The sequence below is a fragment of the Diospyros lotus genome, chromosome 7, assembly GCF_014633365.1.
Source record: "Diospyros lotus cultivar Yz01 chromosome 7, ASM1463336v1, whole genome shotgun sequence".
NCBI lineage: Eukaryota > Viridiplantae > Streptophyta > Magnoliopsida > Ericales > Ebenaceae > Diospyros > Diospyros lotus.
In genome coordinates, this window is record NC_068344.1 from 22,892,922 (window position 1) to 22,915,423 (window position 22,502).

The following is a 22,502-nucleotide window of genomic DNA, read 5'->3' on the forward strand; positions in this document are numbered from 1 at the left end:
CCCTATTCTTTTTCTAACTAGGCTAACCTGTGCAGATCTTCTTAATGGGTAAGACCTACTTGGAATGTGACATGTAAGGTGCCTATCAATCTTCAACATGTGGATACAATAATCATAAGGTCCTCTGCTGTAATTACTTGGAGTGTGGCACTTTTGTGAAAAAATATAAATGGAGAAGAAAAATTAAAATTAATATAAAATGAGAAGGGTACTATTAATCATCATGCCTTTGGAAAATTGTTTTAGCAATTCTGAAGATCATAGCTTCAGAACATCAACGGGCATTATCTCCAGCACACAATTTTGCTCCTCTGGTCTCTTCCTGTGTCTTGAGAGCAGATGGGAGAGGTGCAATAATTTCAATTACCTGCAAGAATAGGTAGGATTTTGCAAATATCTTTAGCTTCGCCAAACCATTCATGTACCCGCACCCAAGTAACAAGTCAACACCACTAGAAAGACAAGAGTATCGACATACAAACAGTGTGTTGTCCAGGGGCAAATATTATCTGTGCTAGTTTCTTGGATTCCAACTTGCATTAGAATTTTTGGATAGTCTAATTAGTTCCTTAACTACGGGCAAGATTAGATCAATCCATAACAAAGAGAAAAAACAAAGTAAGAAGGCAAAAAGAAGTAATGGGTTTTCCAATGAATACAGAAATGAAAAAAAAAAAAAAAAAAAAAAGAATCAACAAAGTGCGCAATTTCAATTCAATAGTAGAAACACTAGTGAGAAAATAGTTATACCACGAGCCAGTGTCTTATAACAATGGTCTATCGGCAAAAGGATTCCAGGGTTTTAATCACGGATTACAGTGCAGTCAAAGTTTCTGAAGTTCTCAAAAGGCATCAATTTAACTCAACACTTTTCTGAATAACATTTTGTGTGCTAAGGTGCAAAAAGTGTTTCAACACCTACCAAATTCCAATAGAATCATTCCCTTCTAGCGTTCCCAATTTTATCTCTGGCCCAACGTTTCTTACATATTTTCAAGTATGATGTGTTCTGTCTAATACTTTCAAATTTCCATTTTGTTTCTCCACAGGACATGGTTCAAGGCTTAAAATGTTTATAAAACAGAACACATCATACTCGATAAAAATCAGTAGAGCATGAGTTGTGGGAGAGGTAAGAGCTGGCCACAAATTAACTACAGCTGGCGATTACCCTAGGAGCAACTCTATAGTACAAGGACCTTCATTAATACAATTTTCAAAGAGAAGACATTACATCCATAATCAACCTTCACTTTCCATAAAGCAGGAATTCAGCAAATGAAAGCAAGCATGAGTTGGCCCATAATTGACAATTTGACATCACAGAAGCACCTAGTATTTGATGTTTTTTGCCTCACCTCACTTGTGGTTGGATGAGAGACAAAAAGACGATGTGCATGCAAATGGTATCCACAGTCTCCAGGAACAGCTTTCACTGGCTTCTGGTACCCTCTAAGCATAACAGAGAACAAAATGTAATCACATTCTAATATGAACTTCAATCAAATAATAAAATTGCAAAACGATGATAATGACAAAGCCAAAGAAGATACTAAAGACCTTGAGACTTACGAGGTCTAGATAATTCTAGCAAATAAGCATCAATAACATTTAAAATCTAAAGTTCAAAACAGAAGAATTACAGAAAGTGACAAACAGAAACCAAATAAATGGACATGACTGCAAGAGGAAACAAAAAGATATCCTGGTATTGTCTGGTACTGGTAATGTACCTTAGCCAATAACAAACCAGCATCTTGTTTGATATGATATTAACAGATGGACTGAAGAGCTAAATCAAACTACAGCAAAAAATATCTTAGCAACCTCCTTAATTGATCATCAGAAAATGGAACCTAACTACAATCCATCAAACCTTTGATGCTAACACCATGACTGTGATTACAATTAAACTAGCACTCCTGTATCTGGTCAGCCTATCATTCAATGGATCTCTATCTTGGCATCATTCTCCAAATATGATTGCTATAAATGTGTGCATTTTCCGCCCTTTAAAGACAGAAGCATATCTATATCTTCTTTCATTTAATATCAATTAAAAATTTCTGTCGTTGTGTCCTGATCATTGTAAAGGCTTTTTCCTATGCATGGTGGTGTTTCATGATTTCAAGCAAATTTTGTAAAGGCTTTGCATGAAAATAAGTTCTGATCAAGGGATGAGAAAAAGATAAGAATGGATATAAAAATGACTTGATAATAGTCGTATACCCGTCTTGAGCAAAGTTTTCATCTCCAACTTCAGGATCAAAGCACTTTGGCTGTCCACCAGTAACATAAAGAGGATCACCTGCCATATGGCAGAGAACCAAAAAATCACTATCAAATGCTAAAATTGATACTCATTAAAAGAAGAGCTAGATTAGAAGCTAAAATTGGACCTAGACTAGAAAAAGAAGAAGAAGCAAAAGAAGAGCTTTTAATAAATATTGCGAACAAAAGATAATCATATTGAAATTGTTGGTTTAATCAGGATGCCCATAAAGCTATGCTATTAGATTAAAAATAAATAAATAAATATTGGTGACTAGTACTAAATAATGTTTACAACAACTAAAGCCAATATTCTATCAAAAAAGAGCCAGATACATACATGCATCAGGGCATTCAGAATAAAGATACAACCGCTAAGAAATAAAGTGAATATCTCCACTTATTTTCTGGTCAAAGGTAAAGAGTTGTTCCAATACGCAAGCATCGATGCTGGTGCTCATGTTGAAGAGGAAACAAAAAGCACAACAAAGCATTTATATTGCTGTAAATGGCTTTATTCATTTTAACAATCCATGATCAAGGATTAGTAAAAGAATAAAATATATTTTTGTCAACTGTAGAAGGTCAAACATATATATAAAAAATCCAGAATAAAAGAACTAATCATGACTGGTGTTTATTTTGATGAAGGAAAAGAAATCAGAACAAATACATTTATCTTGCCGTAAATGGCTTTATGCATATTAAGATATAATCCTGAGAGATTGGTCAAAGAATAATACAATTTCTAGTCAACTGCAGAAGCTTGTTAGGTGAATCCCTTGCATCATCTAATGGGGCAAGGATGGATTCAAGAAGCTACCAACTGACTTCTGGAAAGGAATGATCAACCAGGCCCAAACCTGCCCCAACTGCTCCCAGAAACCAATATTATACCTTGATAGATTGCCCCACTGGCTAGTGCCTAAACTCTAAAACAGAAAGCAAAACAAAGACAAGAATGATGCCTGAAATAGTTTCATAGCATATTATGCTTTGACCACAGAATCACTTAAGAAATTTATATTGGAAAGCAACTGTCTCAAGTTTTCCAAAATTTAGTAGCAAATTACAAGTAAGAATGATTATTTTTCGGCTAATACCCATAAGATATGACAGTTTATGCTTTCATATGTTAACCATTGAATTTGCCATTTCACATATGATTTCCAGTTGATCTAAATTTATATGAGATTATATTAATAGCTATTTCCACTTTTTGATCAATATGGGTCTCTTTTGTGATGTTCTAAATATCTGTATCTATATGCCACAGTAGTAACATGTCTGAAAAATGTAGAAAAAACTCTGCCTACAAGTTATATTTTTTTCTCTGATGTGTATGTTAAATGCCCCCACTCTTGATGGGAAATCTAATTAAACTTCATGCTGGTCTATGCAGAGTTCTATTTATTGTTTTAACGAGGATAAAGATAGTCCATGTCACAATGAGGGAGAGGGATTTATCCTGACACCAACAAGGAGACATCAACATAGATAAGATGACCCTTCTCAAGATCATATTGTTTTAACCACACCCACCCACCTGTACAGACAGAGAAGGAATGCCACTTTCTCCAAAAGCTATTCCTTTCATTTTAATGATGTCCAATTTTTCAGCAGATGTTACTGTAGAATGGAAGTGCTGGGATGGTAGCTATAAGCAAGAAAAGAAAATGATTATTCTTTCAAAGAAGCAAATTTTTTCACAGTTTCTCGTTTTTTTATCCAAGATATAGCCAAAATGAGAATCTTCTCTACCGATCTAGCCTCTTCCTCCTTGAACTGGTTCTTTTTCTGAATTCAGCTTATTCCTGAGCAAGTGTATACATTTCATCATCTTTCATTCAATAATGGTACAAGAAATACATTTAGGTAACAAGGATTAACAACTCTTTTAGTCAATACTATAGAGTGATGCCAGAAGAGGGGCCAAAAATTCTACTGTTTTATAAGTTTCTGTGTTTTTTTATACAAATACGAGCAGGCAACTCTTTCTCAATAAGTCACAAATTTTCCGACCTAAGCAGATCAGAACTGAACTTTTAGAAGAACGTTAAGTTCATATTCAAAACAGAGATAACCACAAATTACAGTTTACCTGTCAGAGAATGCCCAATGAAAGCAAGGTGAATACGAATCTGGTGTGGCCGGCCAGATTGAATCTCAACCTGTTCAATGAAACAACAGAATTGAAGACCTACAGTAGGTTTTAGTTAAATCCATAATATGCAATGACTGCAACAGATTTGAAGTAACAGATGGCAAGAGTGGAAGAGGTTTCTTTCATAAAAACAATAAAAAGACCCCACTAAAATCTATGATACATCAATGAAACTAATTTGAATTAAGCATCACTTTTTGGACTCCAACCTAAGCTTCACCAAATATTCATTACAGTTATGGCTACCAAAAGAAACTAATTTGAAGAGGCAAGAAATTGTATCCACATCTTGTAGTTAGTCATTCCCACTTTTATGTCGGTATGCAACAAAATAAAGGGATATCAAATAAGGAAATATCATTTATCCTTTGCTTACACTCAGTAGCATAAGTATATCACTTAAAGAAATTGGATTAAAGAAATTATAAATATAATGACATCTACAAGACATCTAGAGTTGTGGAATTTAATGTTTGGAAACTACAGTACCTCAACCAAAGTGCAATTCCCCCGTACATTTCTCTCAAGGACTTTAACCTTGCTCAAAGCCGGTTTCCCTTGAAGACACAAAAGGACAGGAAACAATTATGGGACCAATAATGCAAATAAAATGGTCATAATACAGATATTTTATGACATATAAGTCACAATCATCAATTTGAAAGTCTTGGGAATTATATAGGAAAAAGATAAAACATTGTATGATCAATAAGAAACCTGAACCAGAAGCAACATAAAGCCCCTTGGCCACCCCAGGATAATGCACCATTCCAATTGGCTGCTCGATGACAACCTATGATAAAAGATCTAGTCATAACTTGTATTGAATTTTTTGTCCAGAAAAAACTAAGAGAGACAATATGGGAGTGGTAGCAATAAGTCTTAACACATTCATACAAGAAAGATGCAATCAAAACTTGATATATACATGAGAAGCTAGAGACAGCATTAATCTACCAGGGAAAAGGACAACTAAGAAAGCAAATTTATGTGCCATATACAAACTCAGTACACCAAGAAGTCATTTGGTTAAAGCTGAACCACTTTAACGGCAAAATGAAAACAAAAGGTAACTTACACTTGTGTCATTAGAGAAGACATTTATGTCTATGTTATAACAAGTGAGATATAGCAAGACATAGGTGAAAGCACAATAGGAACTTTTACTATAAATTCAATGTGGTTGGATGAGCAGTTGAAAATTCCAGTTAAATTGTATAGATGCACATGGTAACGAAAGAAGAATTCTCCATTCTCGTTTGTCCTCCATTTTATTTTTGTCACTCTGTTGCTTCTTAACTCTATGGACATGAAGATGTGATGAATGCTTAGAGCAGCAGTAAGTATTAGAGATGACAAGAACACCCAAAGGAAAAACTAATGCACTACACGTTCTCAGCTAAATCACAATTTACTGTAGATGACAGATAAAAATTAAGCTCGTGTAGATAAATGCAGCATTAAAACTCTGTTCTCCTATAGGTTGTTGATTAAGCTCTCATCAGGAAGCAGAACCTAAAACAGAAGACAAGTAACACCCAAGGAAAAATTAACATACCATGTGCTGTAAGCTGAGCAAACTTAATGTAGAAGACACAGAAATAAGTTTGTGCAGACAAACAATTTCTTGCAACTGTGTTCTATCATTGTAGACACAAGCTCTCCTCTATGGTCCTTAAGATAATGTATATAATTACAGTTTAAAAACTGAGGATAAAAAAAGTAACAACTTATGAAAGTAGGTGACATCTTGTCATTCTAGAGATTCTTACACAACACACACACACATATGATTCTCCCACTACTGGTCATTTTCTTATAAGGGCAATAAGATGCAAAATATGAACAACCATAAAAAGGGCAATAGTATCCCCACTAAAAGAAAGATAAAGGCTGAGATCTTGTAGGTATTCTAGACAAACTCAGCTCTTCTCCTCTGGGGGACTGAACCTAAATAAACCTCCAGAATTTCCCTTTTGCAATTGCTGATATATACTCTGCCAGTTGCAGCCAATATGCACTCCACAGACACCAGATTAGGGTCATTGGTATCATCATTTACATTCTTACTTCCAAAAAAAATTAAAAGGTTAAGACTCTGCATTACTACTCTCTCTCCAGAGACTGCCTTTGTTCTATCCCTTCAAGTACTCTTATTAGCCAACTCAGCAATATCCCCTCACAGTCTTGAACAGATAGGAGATAATGTTTGACTAGCCATTCCCTTTTTGTGATGTTGATGTGAAGGGAATGCTAGAGCTTTTGATGGATAGAACATTCAATATCTTGCTTGAAGGGAATCATTTCCCTTTCCCTTTCCTTTTGGTGTTGAGAAGGTGTTTATACATAAAAAATCTTTTGTATATGTTCTTGATGCCTGTGTATACTTGGAAAACTACTTTTCAGCTCCTTTTTTCCCTATACAAAGTTCATTCCCTTTAAGACAACTTTTTTTATGCAATTATTACTTAACAAAAAACTTCACAGATAGGTGACTTACCAGGTTTCAGCCCTAAAAGTCACATACCAAGAAGATGAACAACTTAAGTATCTGGAATCTGTCTGAAAGCCTTTAAAGAAGTTCCAAACCCATGAACAAAACAAATGTAAAACCCCAATCCACCCCCTCAGGGAAAAGAAAGAACCAACAATTGTTTAAAGAAAAATAAATAAGTAAACCCCCCAGTTTCCAGAAGGGTGGACATTTTTTACAAAGCAGTGCCATATATGTGTAAATGACAAATTTCACATGTGTTGCCCCATTACTTTTCGTTTCTTAAAGCATGTCTAAATTATAAAATGAATATGGACTCAAGTAGAGATGCCAAGTTAAGGGATGTAGTTGAACATTGTTGATTGCTGTAATTTGAGAGATTGATTGATTTGAATTGATTGATTAGTGGCTGATTGATTACTGGATTTAGGGTAACTGATTAGCTAATTGTTAGGAAGATAGAATATTCTAGTTCTACAGCTGTATTGTCTTTCCTCCTCAGAAATAGAGCAATAGGTCAGAAGCAAAAATATGCTTCAACCTACAGTCTTCCTCCAATTCTCTCTCTCTCTCTCTGCTCGTGCGTTTTTCAACTTGGTATCAGAGCAAGGTTTACTTGCATTAGAAGGATCGGCAGGTTTGAGTTGCTGATGTCAGCATGACATCATTGAGCTCTAGTGAGACCACCGGCCACCTTCTCTCTCACCAGTGAGCAAATCCCTTCAATTTTTGAGGAGTTTCCGCAACCTTTCAACATTCAATTTGGCAGATTTTAACTCAGTGGCAGAAAATCTTACCTGGTGTGATTCCTTCAGATCTGATTTTATGGCGATGATTTGACTTTGATATTGCTCCCAAAAGGTTCGACTGGCTCTGGAGTGTTGTTTCTACCCATTGATTTGAATGAAGCCTTGATTGCATTGCAGCTTCATCTCTGTTAAGTGTGTGATAGTCATGATAAGTCACTGGTTTATGGACTATTCACGCTAAATCAGGTTTATTCTTGTTCTTGAGAGTTGTCTCTTGTCAGAGACAGTTTCTTTTGTGCACAACTACTCTCTTTGTCAAGATTCTATATCTGGTCAAGATCCGATATCCTCCTATGATCTGATATCCTCATACTTTAGGCAATGTATAGCTAGGAGATTATACAGCTTTCAAATCCTATTGATTATTCCTTTGATTAGGGTTATTGAAGATTCTTAGAAATTTCCAAATTTAGCAATATAATTAGATCCTCTATGGGTATATACACACAACACATGTACAGTTTTTTGTTTAATACAATCAATTGAGGCATTCGTCACATGGTATCAGAGCAAAGTTCGTAGGGTCTGTTCGATCTTCATCCCACGGCTTGTTTTGTCTCCTCGCCCCTCATCATTAGTTACCCTACCCTCATTTACTGAAGGGTGTCTCTAGGTTCCTCTGTCAGAACTGATTGCCGCAGCCACTGGTAGTTCCCACCAAAATTTCAACGAACAAGAGGTTTCCGCCATCAGGTCCATGTCGGCATGGTATGTCCGACTCGATTCCGACAGCATCTGGCTCGAGTTAGGTAGGTTGGGACGCTTGGGCCAAATTGACAATCATCGGCCTTGACTGATCCTACCAACCTGTGTTGTTTCTGTCATTGTTAGTACCGTTCTCATCCCTTCCATCAGCGACTCTGGTGGCTATTACCATCAGCGACTTCTTCCGAGTTCAACTCCCCCCCCCCCCCCCCCCCCCCTCCCTCCCTCTTCCCCCGGTGCCACTATGTCTGACCTCTCATCCTTTGGCATCAGCAATCCTGGGAATCCCGTTCTAACCAATGACCCAACCAGCCATCCATCCTTAGGAGAGTTACAAAATCTCCATGAGATGGATTGAACGGGAGGAACTACCTGAAGTGGTCACAAGTGGTTCATACATTCCTTAAGGGGAAGGGAAAGCTCAACCACTTGCTTGCTACGCGACCAAAATCCAATGATCCCAAGTTCAAAGTGTGGGATGAATAAGATTCGATGGTTATGGCATGGCTGTGGAATGCAATGGAGCTGGAAATCAACGATACATGCATGTTTCTCTCTACTGCAAAGGAGATTTGGGAAACCGTCCAACAGACATACTCCAAGAAGAATGATTCAGCCTAGATTTATGAAATTAAGGTCAAACTGATGGCTACCAAACAAGGTAATCTTCTGTCATTGAGTATATGAATTTGTTGAGGAACCTATGGCACGAGACGGATCATTATTGTTCCCTTCCAATGAAAGACCAAGAGGATGCTGCCACTTTACGAAAGTTATAGAAAAGGATCATATTTACGATTTCCTGGCTGGTCTCCGACCTGAATTTGATCAAGTTCGAGTGCAGATTTTTGGTAAGGAAGAGCTGACATCGCTGAATGAGATCATAGCCATCATATGGGCAGAGCAGAGTCAGAGGAATGTGATGCTTACAGACCAAGGAGTGCAAGGATCAGCACTAACTATATGAGGCAACAAGGATAACCCGGCAGCCAAGCAAACTGCTCCGCTTCCAGCAGGTAAAAAGTCTGATTCTAAGTCAAATAACTGGTCTCATCTTGAGTGCAATTACTGCAAGAAGAAAGGGCATGTCAAGGATGAATGCTACAAGCTTCATGGTAGACCCCAAGAGGCTGATCGTGGATATGGTGGACAACGGAAGGGGCAGGCCAATCTATCCCAGTCAAAAGAGCTGCCTCAATCAAAGGAGGAGTTGGGATCTCAGGAGTCCTCTAGCACAATGAGGCTTGACACACAGGATATTGAAAGGCTGAAGGCCTTCCTTGAGACTAGGTACATCCTCTACCAGCCCCAGTGTTTGATCATTTGCGCAATCAGGTATATCTCTTGCCTCTCATGGTTATAGTGCCTCAAATTCCAGTCAATCCACTTCATGGATAATTGATTCCGGTGCAACTGATCATATGACCTTCTCTTCAAGTTCTTTCTCCACCTATACTCCCTGTTCCAGCTCCCAGAAAATTATCACAGCTGATGGTTCTCCCATCGCCGTGGCAAGGATCGGTGATATTCATCTTACTCCTTCCCTTACTTCAAAAAATGCCTTACATGTTCCAAAACTCACCATCAATCTTATCTCTGTACACCACCTGCTTCATGACTTAAATTGCAGCCTAACCTTTCTTCCCAACAGCTGTGTTTTACAGGACTGAAATTCTGGGAGGACGATTGGGCATGCTAAGAAAAGCAATGGGCTCTGTTATCTAGAAGAAGCTGATAACATTGGTGGGTTCAATAAGGATTATTCTTTGCTGTCCAGCAGTTCCACTTTGCATCAAATTTGGCTGCAACATCATCATTTTGGTCATCCTTCATTCAAGGTTCTTTGAGTCATGTTTCCATCATTGTTTAAACATGTTGATGTCAGCACATTACATTGTGATACTTGTGAGCTTGCCAAGCACAAGCGTGTGCATTTTCCTCCTAGTACTACAAGGTCTTCCATGCCTTTCTTTCTAATCCATACTAATATTTTGGAACCCTCTCATGTGCATGGTATCTCTGGTGCTACTTGGTTCGTTACTTTCATTGATGATTGCACTGTGTAACTTGGGTTTATCTCTTAAAGAAAAAATCTGATGTGAGTGTTATTTTTCCAATCTTCCACACTATGATTCAAAATCAATTTGGGATAAAAATAAAAAAGATAAGGTTTGATAATGCACCCGATTGTTTCAACCACACCTTATCTTCCTATCTTCACACCAAAGGCATCATCTATGAATCTCTGCATGTCGATACTCCGCAATAAAATAGCGTGACCGAACGGAAAAATGGCCATATGTTGTCCACTACTCTTGCACTGATGTTTCAATACAGAGTTCCAACCTATCTCTATGGGGATGCTGTTCTTACTTCTACTCATCTCGTCAACCACACACTCAGGTCTTTGGGTGTTTTCCTAGTTCTATCCCCATTTCATTGCTTTTACCTTCTTACCCAGAGCCGGCCCTATAGTAAGGCCAGCTAGGCGGCCGCCTGGGGCCCCAAATTAGGAGGGCCCCAAATTTTAAAAATCTGTTATTTATATAAATTTTTATTTTTTAATAATAAATATTTTATTAAAAAATTAAATACAAAATACAATTTGATAAAAATATCAATGATGATAAGACAAAATTTGTTGAAAAATCCTTTAAAGTTATTATTTTATGTACACAATTGATCAAGTCATTTCTTCACTTCGAAATAGGTTTGAGTAATTTGGAATATATGAAAATTTTTTATGCAATTTTAAGAAATTAAAATCAATGGATGAAGATGTCTTAAAAGGATATTGTTTGAATCTTAAAAATGTTCTTAAATTTGATGGACTTTCTGATATAAATGGTTTAGATTTATTTTTAGAATTAAGAATGTTAAGAGAAACTTTTTAAAAGAAAAAAAATGGTACATTGAAAATTCTTCATTACATCAAAATAGTTGATTATTTTCCAAATGCATATATTGTTGCTTATAGAATATTATTCACAATTCCAGTTTCAGTGGCGAAAAAAATTTCAAAATTGAAATTGATAAAGTCATATTTGAGGTCAACTATGTCATAAGAAATATTAAATAGATTAGCTATATTATCCATTAAACATGGTTTATTAGATAAACTTAATTATGGAGATTTAATCAACGATTTTGTATCTCAAAAAGCAAGAAAATTTAATTTTACATAAAACTAATTATAGTTCAACGCATATTTGTGGAATAAAATTTGCTCATTATTGGTGAACTTTACCTTTTTAATGTTATCAGTTTAATACTTTATTTTATTTTCTTCTATAGGAAAATCAAGAATGTATAGTTTTTTACTCGAGGTGCACTAACCTTCTTAGAGTTTCAAGAAAAAATTAGTTTTATTTTTTCTTTGTTTATTGTAGTAGGTTGTTTAGCATTTTTTAATCTCTGAGATATTATATTTTAGTTAAAAATTCACTATCATTAAGAAATTATCAGATTTTGTAGTTGATTGAACTTCAACTTTTTTTTTTAATTTAATGAAATGATAAAATTTTTTAGTAAAAAAATATATTATTTATTTTTTTATAAAAAAAATAATACTCTTAAGAAGGCCTTGATAAATTTTTTCGCCAAGAGCCCCCAGATTGGTTGGGCCGGCTCTGTTCTTACCCACTCAGGTCTTTGGGCGTATTGTCTTTGTCCATCTTCACTCCCACAATTGTAGCAAACTTAACCCTCGAGCTCTCAAACGTGCCTTCATTGAGTATTCCTCTACTCAGAAGGGGAATAAATGCTATCACCCTTCTTCACGAGAAACCTTTATCTCGGCTAATGTGGCCTTTGTTGAACATGAGCAATTCTTTGACAATCCTAGACTTTAGGGGGAGCCTCTGCCTATGGAAGACCGCAATTGGATTCATTTCTTGTCCTTACCCAGTTCGATTCCCCAACAACCTCTTGTCCCATTGGTTTCTCAAGAATCCACTCCCATTAAACCTCGAATTGAGCCTGAGTCCTAGCAACCAACACTCTTGGAACTTGTATAGAGGCCACCTATTGAGTCAGTCTATTCGAGAAGAAAAGGTACCATGGCTTCACTGAAGCACGCTCAACTGCCCAAACTATATCTTGGCCTAGGAGAAAATACAACGGTTAGTACTTCTACTCTTGTTATTGATCCTAACCATGATTTGCCTCTCTCAAAATCCCATGGTAGGGAGCAGGATCTTGATCTCCTGTTGCACTCCAAAAAGGCATTCGGAAATGCACAAGCCACCCTTTGTCCCATTTTGTGACTCTTGATAGGATGTCACCTTCACACAGAAGCTTCCTCACCCATCTTAACTCAATCAAGATTCCACATACTTTGTTTGAGGCTCTAGAGAGTGAGGAGTGGAGATATGCCATGAAAGTGGAAATGGATGCATTGGAGAAAAAAAAAAACATGGGAGGTGGTTGATTTACCAAGAGGAAAAAAACCAGTTAGCTGCAAATGGGTGTTTTTCGTGAAATATAAGGCAGATGAATCCTTAAAGAGATACAAGGCCAGACTAGTTGCAAAGGGTTATACCCAACCATATAGTGTTAACTATCAAGAGACATTTGCACCAGTGGCTAAGATGAATACCGTGAGTCTTGCTATTGTTGGCAACAAATTTTGACTAGAATTTGTACCAGTTTGATGTGAAGAATGCCTTTCTACATGGGGATCTAGAAGAGGAAATTTACATGGTCTACTTGCCAAGATTTGACACTGATACGAAGAAGAAGGTATGTAAACTCAAGAAGGCTCTTTAGGGGTTAAAGTAGTCCCCTTGAGCATGGTTCGATAGATTTACAAAAGTGATGCTATCAATGGGAGATTACAAAGTCAAGGGGACCGCATCTTATTTGTGTGACACACAGAGTCAGGGGGAGTGACTATGCTTCTGGTTTACGTGGATGATATTATTGTTACTGGTATTGATGAGGAGGAAAAGGCCCTAAGGGAATGCCTGTCTAAGGAATTTGAGATTAAGGATCTAGGATGATTAAGGTACTTCTTGAGGATAGGGGTGGCACGATCAAGGGAAGGAATCTTCATGTCACAGCAAAAATATGTTCTTGATTTAATGAGACTGGATAGACAAGATGCAGGCCTGTAGACACGCCAATTGAGGTTGACCACAAGCTTGGTGAAGCTGCAGATGATGAGTTAGTAGATCGAGGAATGTATCAAAGGTTTGTTGGGAGACTAATCTCTTTATCACATGCTCGACCAAACATAGCTTATGCAGTTAGTGTAATTAGTCAATTTATGCATAATCTCAAGATGTTACATCTCCATGTAGTTTATCGCATCCTTTGGTACTCGAAGACCCATATTGGTAAAGGAATTCAGTTAAACAAAGGTACAAGTTTCAATCTTGAAGCCTACATGGATGTCGATTATGCAAGTTCCATAATTGATAGGAGACCAACTTTAGGTTACTGCACCTTTGTTGGAGGCAATTTGGTCACATAGGGGAGCAAGAAACAACCATTAGTAGCCATATCAAGTGCGGAAGCTGAGTTTAGGTCTATGGCATTGGGTATTTGCGAGCCACTCTAGCTCAAGATAATACTAGAAGATCTTAGGATTAATTGGGAAGGTCCTATGAAATTGTATTGTGATAACAAGTTGACCATTAGCATTGTTCACAATCATGTTTAACATGATCGAATCAAGCATGTGGAAGTAGACCCATACTTTATAAAGGAAAAGCTCGACAGTGGATTAATTAGCACATCGTATGTCTAATCTAAGGATAAGATTGCTAATGTTCTCATTAAGGGGTTATCCAGTCAGACATTCCAAAAGATTGCTGGCAAGTTGGCATGGTAAACCTATATTCCCCAGCTTGAGGGGGAGTGTCAAGATTCTACATCTGCTCAAGATCCGATATCCTCCAATGATATGATATCCTCATACTTTAGGCAATGTATAGCTAGGAGATTATACAGCTTTCAAATCCTATTGATTTTTCCTTTGATTAGGGAGATTAAAGATTCTTAGAAATTTCCAAATTTAGCAATGTAATTAGATCCTCTGTGTGTATATGTTGGAATTCTTTGCTATAATGTTTGTTGGGTAATCAATCCCACAATCTATGGGATTGATTATAATTAACCTTATCTTGCAATCTATGGGATTGATTACAATCAATCTTAATTGTTGGGGTTGATTGATTGAAGTAAATTAGTAATTGATGTAATTAGTATTCCATTTTTCCTTAGTTCTAGGGATTTGATTGATATATTTCTCATGTATATATGTATATATTGTATTCCAAGTTTTCTCACAATTGTTCATGGTATCAGAGCAACCCTAGACACCTCTTGTTCTTCTCACAGCCGTCCTAGGTCAGTTTTTTATCTATTTCTTTTTCCAGCAACATTCTACACTACTTATTTCGACAATATTCATTAGCCGTCCTAGCCTTTATTTCATTCCAGGCAACATCATCAGATTGCGAACATGTCAAACACCAACGAATCCTCAATTGAAACTCCAAAATCCTCTTCCTCAAATGTTGAAATTGTTATGTACAACAACAATGGGGGTGACTTGTCAAACTACTCATTCGCACCCATCACCATCTACAAATTGAATGGGAAAAACTACATCCAATAGTCTCAATCCTTCATGTTTCACGTCTGCAGCAAGAAGAAAGAAGATCATCTCACTGGAAATATCATCAAACTAGATGAAAAAGGTGCTAATTATCGGATTTGGAAGAGAGATAATAGCCAGATTATGTCCTGGCTAGTAAATTCCATGGAGCCACACATAGGAGAAAATTTTCTCCTATATGAAACTGCTGTAGAGGTTTGGGAGGCTGCAAAAGACACTTATTCACACAAAGACAACATCCCCAAACTGGTGACAATTGAGGGCGTGTTGAACGATCTCCGACAACACCCTTGAATTGGTGACAATTGAGGGCGTGTTGAACGATCTCTGACAAGGTGATTTATCCGTGACTAAGTATTACAATAAACTCCTTCAAAACTAGCAGCAACTGGATGCTTTTGAAAAATATTCTTGGGAAACCACCACTAATCTCAAACTCTACAAGACGATTATAAAGAATAAGAGGGTCTACAAATTTTGCTCGGGCTTGAATTCAAGTCTTGATGCAGTAAGAGGAAGGATATTTAGTAGAAAACCATTGCTAAGCTTACGAGAAGCTTTCTCTGAGGTTCGAAGGGAAGAGAGTAGACTCTAATTAATGTTGGGGACAGAAAAATTAATTGCTGGTGGTGAATCATCAGCCTTGGTTGTCCAAAACCAGTAGTAGCCATGAAAAGGGGGAAGGCCATGGTGTGAACACTGTTGCCACCCTAGTCATACAAAAGAAATATGTTGGCAACTCTATGGAAAACCTGCTGATTGGAAGCCAAAGACAACACCACAAAAGGAAAGTCGAGGCAATATGGCTGGCAGTTCAGAGCAACTTGCAAACTTTAGCAAAGAGGAACTTGATGGACTAAGAAGGTTGCTACAAGCACAACAAAACCTACCAGTTGTTGGATCGAGTTCCATAGCTCAAAAAGGTAATTTTCTTAAGACTTTAACTATGAAATAACAACACTATAAGCCCTGTATTGTTAACTCCGGTGCTTTTGATATCATGACAGGAGATAGGCGAGTTTTCAAGACATATTCTCCTTGTAATGAAGCTCTCACAGTTAGAATTTCAGATGGTTCTTTGGCAAAAGTTGAAGGGATTGGTTCGGTTGTGGTATCCAAGGACATAACACTCAAATTTGTATTACATGTTCCTAATCTAGATTGCAACCTACTCTCCATAAATAAAATCACCCAAGAACTTAACTGCATAGCTAATTTTTCTCCTTATGTCTGTGAATTTTAGGATTTGACTTCAAAGAGGATGATTGACAGTACTAGGAGTCATGTTGGGCTCTATCATCTTAAGGTTCAACCAGATTCCGTGAGGCAATCTCATCTAGAAGTGAGTGAACCTATTTCTTGTCAAACTAATTCTTGTGTGTCTGTTAGTGAGTTGAAAAATGAGAGTGAGAGGTTAGTCATGATGTGGCACTACAGGCTAGGCCACCCAAGTTTTTTGTACTTATCCAAACTTTTCCCAAGTTTATTCAAAAATAAAAGTGCTATTTCTTTTCAATGTGAAATTTATCAATTTGCAAAATACCCTCGCAGTTCACACCCAATTCAGCCATACAAATCATCAAAACATTTTTCTATAATCCATAGTAATGTTTGGGGCCCATCTCAAGTTCCAAATATCGCAAGAGCTCGGTTGTTCATCTCTTTCATAGATGATCACACAGGACTCACATGAATTTTTCTCATGAAAAATAAATCAGAAATTCTTCAAATATTTAAGAATATCGAAACAGTGATCAAAAGTCAATTTCAAACTTCCATTCAAATACTTAGAACTGAAAATGGAAGAGAGTTCTTTAATTCTAGTCTTGGCTCATACCTATCAACTAAGGGAATCAAACACCAAAGTTCTTGTGTAGATACCCCTCAACAAAATGGGATAACTGAGAGAAAGAATAAATATCTTCTAGACATTGCCAGGTCTCTGTTGTTTTCATCTAATGTTCCAAAACGTTTTTACGGTGAGGCCGTTCTTACAATAGGATACCTAATCAATCGGCTTCCATCCAAAGTCTTAGATTTCTCCACTCCACATCAAGTATTCTTACAACACTTCCCTCAAAGTCGACTGATTTCCTCTCTTCCTCCAAAGATATTTGGGCGTACTGGGTTTGTTCATATCCACCAACAACATCGAACCAAACTTGACACTCAATCCTCCATATGTATCTTTGTAGGGTATTCTCCCAATCAAAAGGGTTACAAATGCTTTTGCCCTGACAACCAAAGGTTTTATCACACCATTGAAGTCACATTTTTTGAAACAAAACCATATTATCTCAAAACTGATATTCAGGGGGAGAGTTCTAGTCAGAGTCAATAAGAATATCAATTTTTCTTGGATAGCATAGATTGCACACCACCTGAAATTGCACCTTCTCCAAGTGTCCAAATTGAACCTGAACCAAAACCAATTGATTATTTAAGTCCCGAGTTAAGTGTTTATCACAGAAAAAGGGGAAAACTGAAGGAATCAGAGACTCTAGCAGATTCACCATTACTGTTGCCATCTGAACTTGAGGTAAAAATCCCTAGATCTGACTTACAGACTGTGGAGGAAAATTCTGCAGGTACTAGTTTAAGTGATCATGATAATTCCGATAAGAACCTACCCATTGCACTCAAGAAAGGAGTGAGAGAATGCAGAAGTAGGCCATTGTACCCTATTGGCAACTATGTGATAACGTTATGAGGGTCTATTTTCATCTTACCAAGCATTCACTAGCAAAATCAATGCTATCTTCATTCCTAATTCAATCCAAGACGCCATGGCTATCCCAGAATGGAAGAAGGCAGTTAATGAGGAAGTTAATGCTCTAGTGAAGAATGGTACTTGGGAAATTACTGATTTGCCTCATGGAAAGAACTTGATTGGGTGCAAGTGGATCTTCACTGTAAAAACAAAGGCAAATGGTAGTATTGAGAGATACAAGGCTCGGTTAATAACTAAGGGGTTTACTCAAACTTATGGCATAGATTATGAGGAGACCTTTGCTCTAGTTGCAAAACTCAACACTATTCGGATACTCCTATCTCTTGCAGCAAATTTGATTGGCCCCTCCATCAACTAGATGTCAAGAATGCGTTCTTGAATGGGAATCTAAAAGAGGAGGTCTATATGGACATTCCCTAGGGACTATAAAACTCATCAAACATTAACAAAGTGTGTTGACTAAAGAAGTCACTTTATGGTCTAAAACAATCACCCTGAGCTTGGTTTGAGAGATTTACCAGTGTTATTGAAAAGTAATGGATATATACAAGGATAGTCTGATCACACAATGTTTGTAAAACATTCTTCAGATGGATTGATTTTCGTGTTGATTGTTTATGTTGATGATATAGTTCTAACAGGGGATTGTGCAGAGGAGTTTCCAAGAGTCAAAGAATTTCTAGTTAGAGAGTTTGAGATCAAGGATCTAGGGAGACTCAAATACTTATTGGGAATCTAAGTGGGTAGGTCTAAGTAGGGCATTACAGTTTCTCAAAGAAAGTATGTACTGGATCTTCTTAAAGAAACAAGTATGCTTGGGTGTAAATCTGCAGAGGCACCTATGGACTACACTACCAAACTTGGTTTAAATAAAGATAGTGCTCCTGTAGAGAAGGGAAAATATCAAAGACTTGTAGGGAAGTTGATCTATCTCTCACATACTAGGTTTGACACAACATTCTCAGTAAGCGTTGTTAGGCAGTTCGTGAACAACCCTACTGAAGAACACATGACAGCGATGTACAAAATATTAAGATACTTGAAAATGACTCCAGGAAAGGGACTGTTATTCAAAAAGAACTCAAGTAGGAAAGTGAAATTGTATTCTGATGCAAATTAGGCAGGTTCAATCTCAGATAGACGATCCACTTCTAGATATTGTACCTATATTTGGGGAAATCTAACAACATGGAGAAGTAAAAAGCAAGCCGTGTTAGCTAGGAGTAGTGTAGAAGAGGAATTCCAAGCTATGGCTCACAGTATTTGTGAAGGAATTCAGGTGAAAAGAGTATTAGTCGAGTTGAAGATACCTTTTGAGGGATCAATCCAACTACTACGTGATAGTCAATTTTCCATTAGCATTGCCAAAAATCCAGTTTATCATAACTGGACAAAGCATGTGGAAATAGATCGGCATTTCATCAGAGAAAAAATAGAAGGGAATGTAATCAAGGCTGTTTACATTCCTTCTAATTGACAGCTATCGATATCCTTACTAAAGCACTTCTAAAGGCACATTTTGAAGATCTGAGTTGCAAGCTGTGTATGATAAATATTTACAATCCAGCTTGAGACGGGGTGTTGGAATTCTTTGTTGTAAAATTTGTTAGATAATTAATTCCACAATCCATGGGATTGATTATCAATCCAAAACAATCCCTCAATCTATGGGATTAATTATCAATTATCTCACAATCTATGAGATTGATTATAATCAATCTTAATTGATGTAAATTAGTAATTGATGCAATTAGTATTCTTTTTTCCTTAGTTCTAGGGATTTGATTGATTTCTTTCTCCTATATATATTGTAATCAAGTGGAAGAGAAATAATATACTAAGTTTTCTCACAATTGTTCAATATATATACGTAACACATGTACAGTTTTTTGTTTAATACAATCAATTGAGGCATTTGTCACTCTTAAATTCAGATTCTTATACTGTTGGTATTCTCGCTCCTCTATGGACACATCAAAGGTTAGTGATGCTTAGCAATCTAGGGAAGGAAGTAGCTAGAGTAGGTTTGGGATGCTAAATGATACTTCTTGTTGCCAAAAATACAACAATTAAAATTTATGATGTGGGGTCCACGCGAGCTTGGTGTCGGGTGAAGTAAGGTTGCCGTGAGAGAAGTTGCCGCAAGGGAGTTTTCCATAAGGATGCTCGCTGCAAGGGTGTTTGCCATAAGGATCTGTCTTCGCCGCAAGGATTTACCTTCGTCACAAGGTCTCACCACAAGGATTTAACTCCGCCATAAGGTCTCATTGCAAGGATATGACTTTGCCGCAAGGATTTTCCTTTGCCAGAAGGTCTTGCCACAAGGATTTGACTTCGCCACAAGGTCTTGCCGCAAAGATTTTCCTTCGCCACAAGGTCTTGTCGCAAGGATTTGACCCTGTTGATGCTTAAAAATGGGTTAGAAAACTCACGGGAATCCTCGCTGGCGATGACCCTCCAATACCTAAGTCAGTGTCGGATCAAGATAACTATTCATGAAAACAGTAAAAACGCCGTCAATATGTCCAAAGTTTACCCAAATCGGAAGTCATTTTCAATGTCTTGTAGCTGGGTATTTATAGGGTGCGATTCTCAAGGATACTTGGTGTTGACACATGGCGCTTGTTGAATGGGGCTCTTGGCCTCGTCTGGAAGAGACTCCCTGCCACAAGGCCTATGGCGTTGCAAGGGCAGCCATGCGCAAGGTGCCGCGAGGCCTTTGGGCTGGCCACAAGGCCCTCGCGGTAAGGGCTTGCGACAGGGCTCCTTTGGTTTGCCACAAGGCGCATGCGGCAAGGCCCCTTGGGCTTGCCGCAAGGGGTACTCGACAAGTCCCCTTGCCCACTGATTGCTTGCAGTAGTGTGCTGTGAGCTCGCGGCACAACACACTGCCGCGATCATAATTGTTAATTTTCTCTAAACATTCTCAATTTCTTCCTCCCCGATTCTCATGGCACAACAATAACCCTTCACTTCAAATCAGTCTTGTAAAATTAGATGGGAGAAACAACTATCTTTCTCGGTCCCAATTGTGTGCGTTGTTCACAAAGCACGTGGACTGTATGACTACCTAACAGGAGAAATGAAGAAGCAGACTAAGGATCTTCTAGCCATCAAGAAGTGGGAGTTGACAATTCCTTGATCATGTCTTGGCTTTGGTAATTCGATGCAGCTGCATATAGCTTGTGGATACTACTTTGGGATACTGCAGATAAGATTTGGAACGCCATTTCACAAACTTACTCTCAAAGAGGTAATGATGCTCAGGTATATGAGCCTTGAAAAAAGGTTCATGAAAACAAGCAAGCTAAGATGACTATTGCTCAATACTTTGCCGAATTGAATAGTGTAAAAATAGCAGCAACTAGGTTTTGAAACTGTAGGTAAAGACACCTTGCCCCTTTGGATTATTTTCTTTTTATAACCTGCTTAGGAATCTTAAACAAAAGGAAAGAATACATAAAGAAAGAATACAAAAGGAAAGGATATACAAGAATCATCCTAATTACAACTCATATATATTTAGGATTTGTTTAGATTTGATTACTTTGCTATCTTCCTTGATTGCTTCCATAGAATCTGCCATTTACAGTCTTGCATCACAAAGGTTAACCTTTCCATAATAACCATTTACAGTTGTAACAGTTGTCTTGCCAACCCTCTTTTACCCGAGATTCCAACAAATAGCTTGTGGCAAAAATTAGACCTCTACCAAGATTTTCAAGCTAAGTGCCCTAAAGATGCTGTCAAATTTCAAAAGCTCTTAGACAAAGAGCATGCGTATGATTTTTTGGTTGGTCCCAATGTTGAGCATTATCAAATTAGGATCCAAATTCTTGGTAAGGACCCATTTCCATCCATAAGGCAAGCTCATTCTTATGTGCAGCAAGAGGAGAGCAGGAGGAATGCTATGTTGTAGTCCACTTTTCCCAAAAAATCAACGATGGTTGTTAATCCTATCCAACAAGATAACAAGAGTGGGCGAAGCCATCTTAGCGAGCAGTTTTGGGGGGCAAGGAGCAATTAAAATGTGACTATTGTGGGAAGCCTAAACACACTATAGAGACTTGTTGGAAGTTTCATGGCTGACCACTTAGGGGATGTGGTGGCAGAAGAAGTCAACTTCCTAGCTCGCAAACACACATGTCAAATGTAGATAATCATGTGATTACAATTTTGTATTTTATACTTAGGTGGTAGTTTTTTCTTTCCTTAATCAAATCAGTTTTTCCTTTCTTAACCGACTCCATATGGGCAATTTCTCCCTTGTAATCTCTATATATATGTACGTCCGATCAAATGAAAAAGGCAAAGAAGTTTTTCTGTCCAAAAACTACATGGTATCAGAGTGGGGTTAGATGGAGAGTTTAGAGGGAGAGAGAGGTGAAGATGATCATGAAGCAAGAGCTTCAAGGTGCACAAAAGGAAAGTGCGAAAAAAAAGAAAGAAAACCTTGCTGGAAATTTACTGAATAAACGACAATCAATATAGGAAATAGGTATAGCTGAGTATTTATGCTCAACTATCCTTGATAACAAATAGTTGTTGCAGGTTGCAACAACTAGCTAATCGCCTAACTAATCTAATAATTGCTTATAACAATACAACAAAAAACATAACAATAACAGCAATACAATGCAATCGTAACATAGCATAAAAGAATACACGACAGCTAGTCAAACATTATTTCCTTCTACATTCCCCCT

General features: G+C 37.5%; 1 protein-coding gene across 6 annotated transcripts in view; it reads right to left on the reverse strand.

Annotated features, from left to right (window-relative positions):
- LOC127806631 (RNA pseudouridine synthase 5) overlaps positions 1 to 22,502 on the reverse strand; it is a 55,723-nt gene that overhangs the window by 8,119 nt on the left and 25,102 nt on the right. Inside the window, exons 9-14 of one of the 6 annotated variants that reach the window (XM_052344036.1) lie at positions 5,153 to 5,228; positions 4,925 to 4,992; positions 4,373 to 4,442; positions 2,230 to 2,308; positions 1,359 to 1,452; positions 228 to 367 (exon numbers count right to left, since the gene is read on the reverse strand). In XM_052344036.1, the coding sequence (XP_052199996.1) occupies positions 275 to 367; positions 1,359 to 1,452; positions 2,230 to 2,308; positions 4,373 to 4,442; positions 4,925 to 4,992; positions 5,153 to 5,228 (480 nt within the window). In that variant the 3' untranslated portion in view covers positions 228 to 274. The other 5 variants (XM_052344035.1, XR_008024451.1, XM_052344039.1 and 2 more) reach the window with 5 other exon arrangements.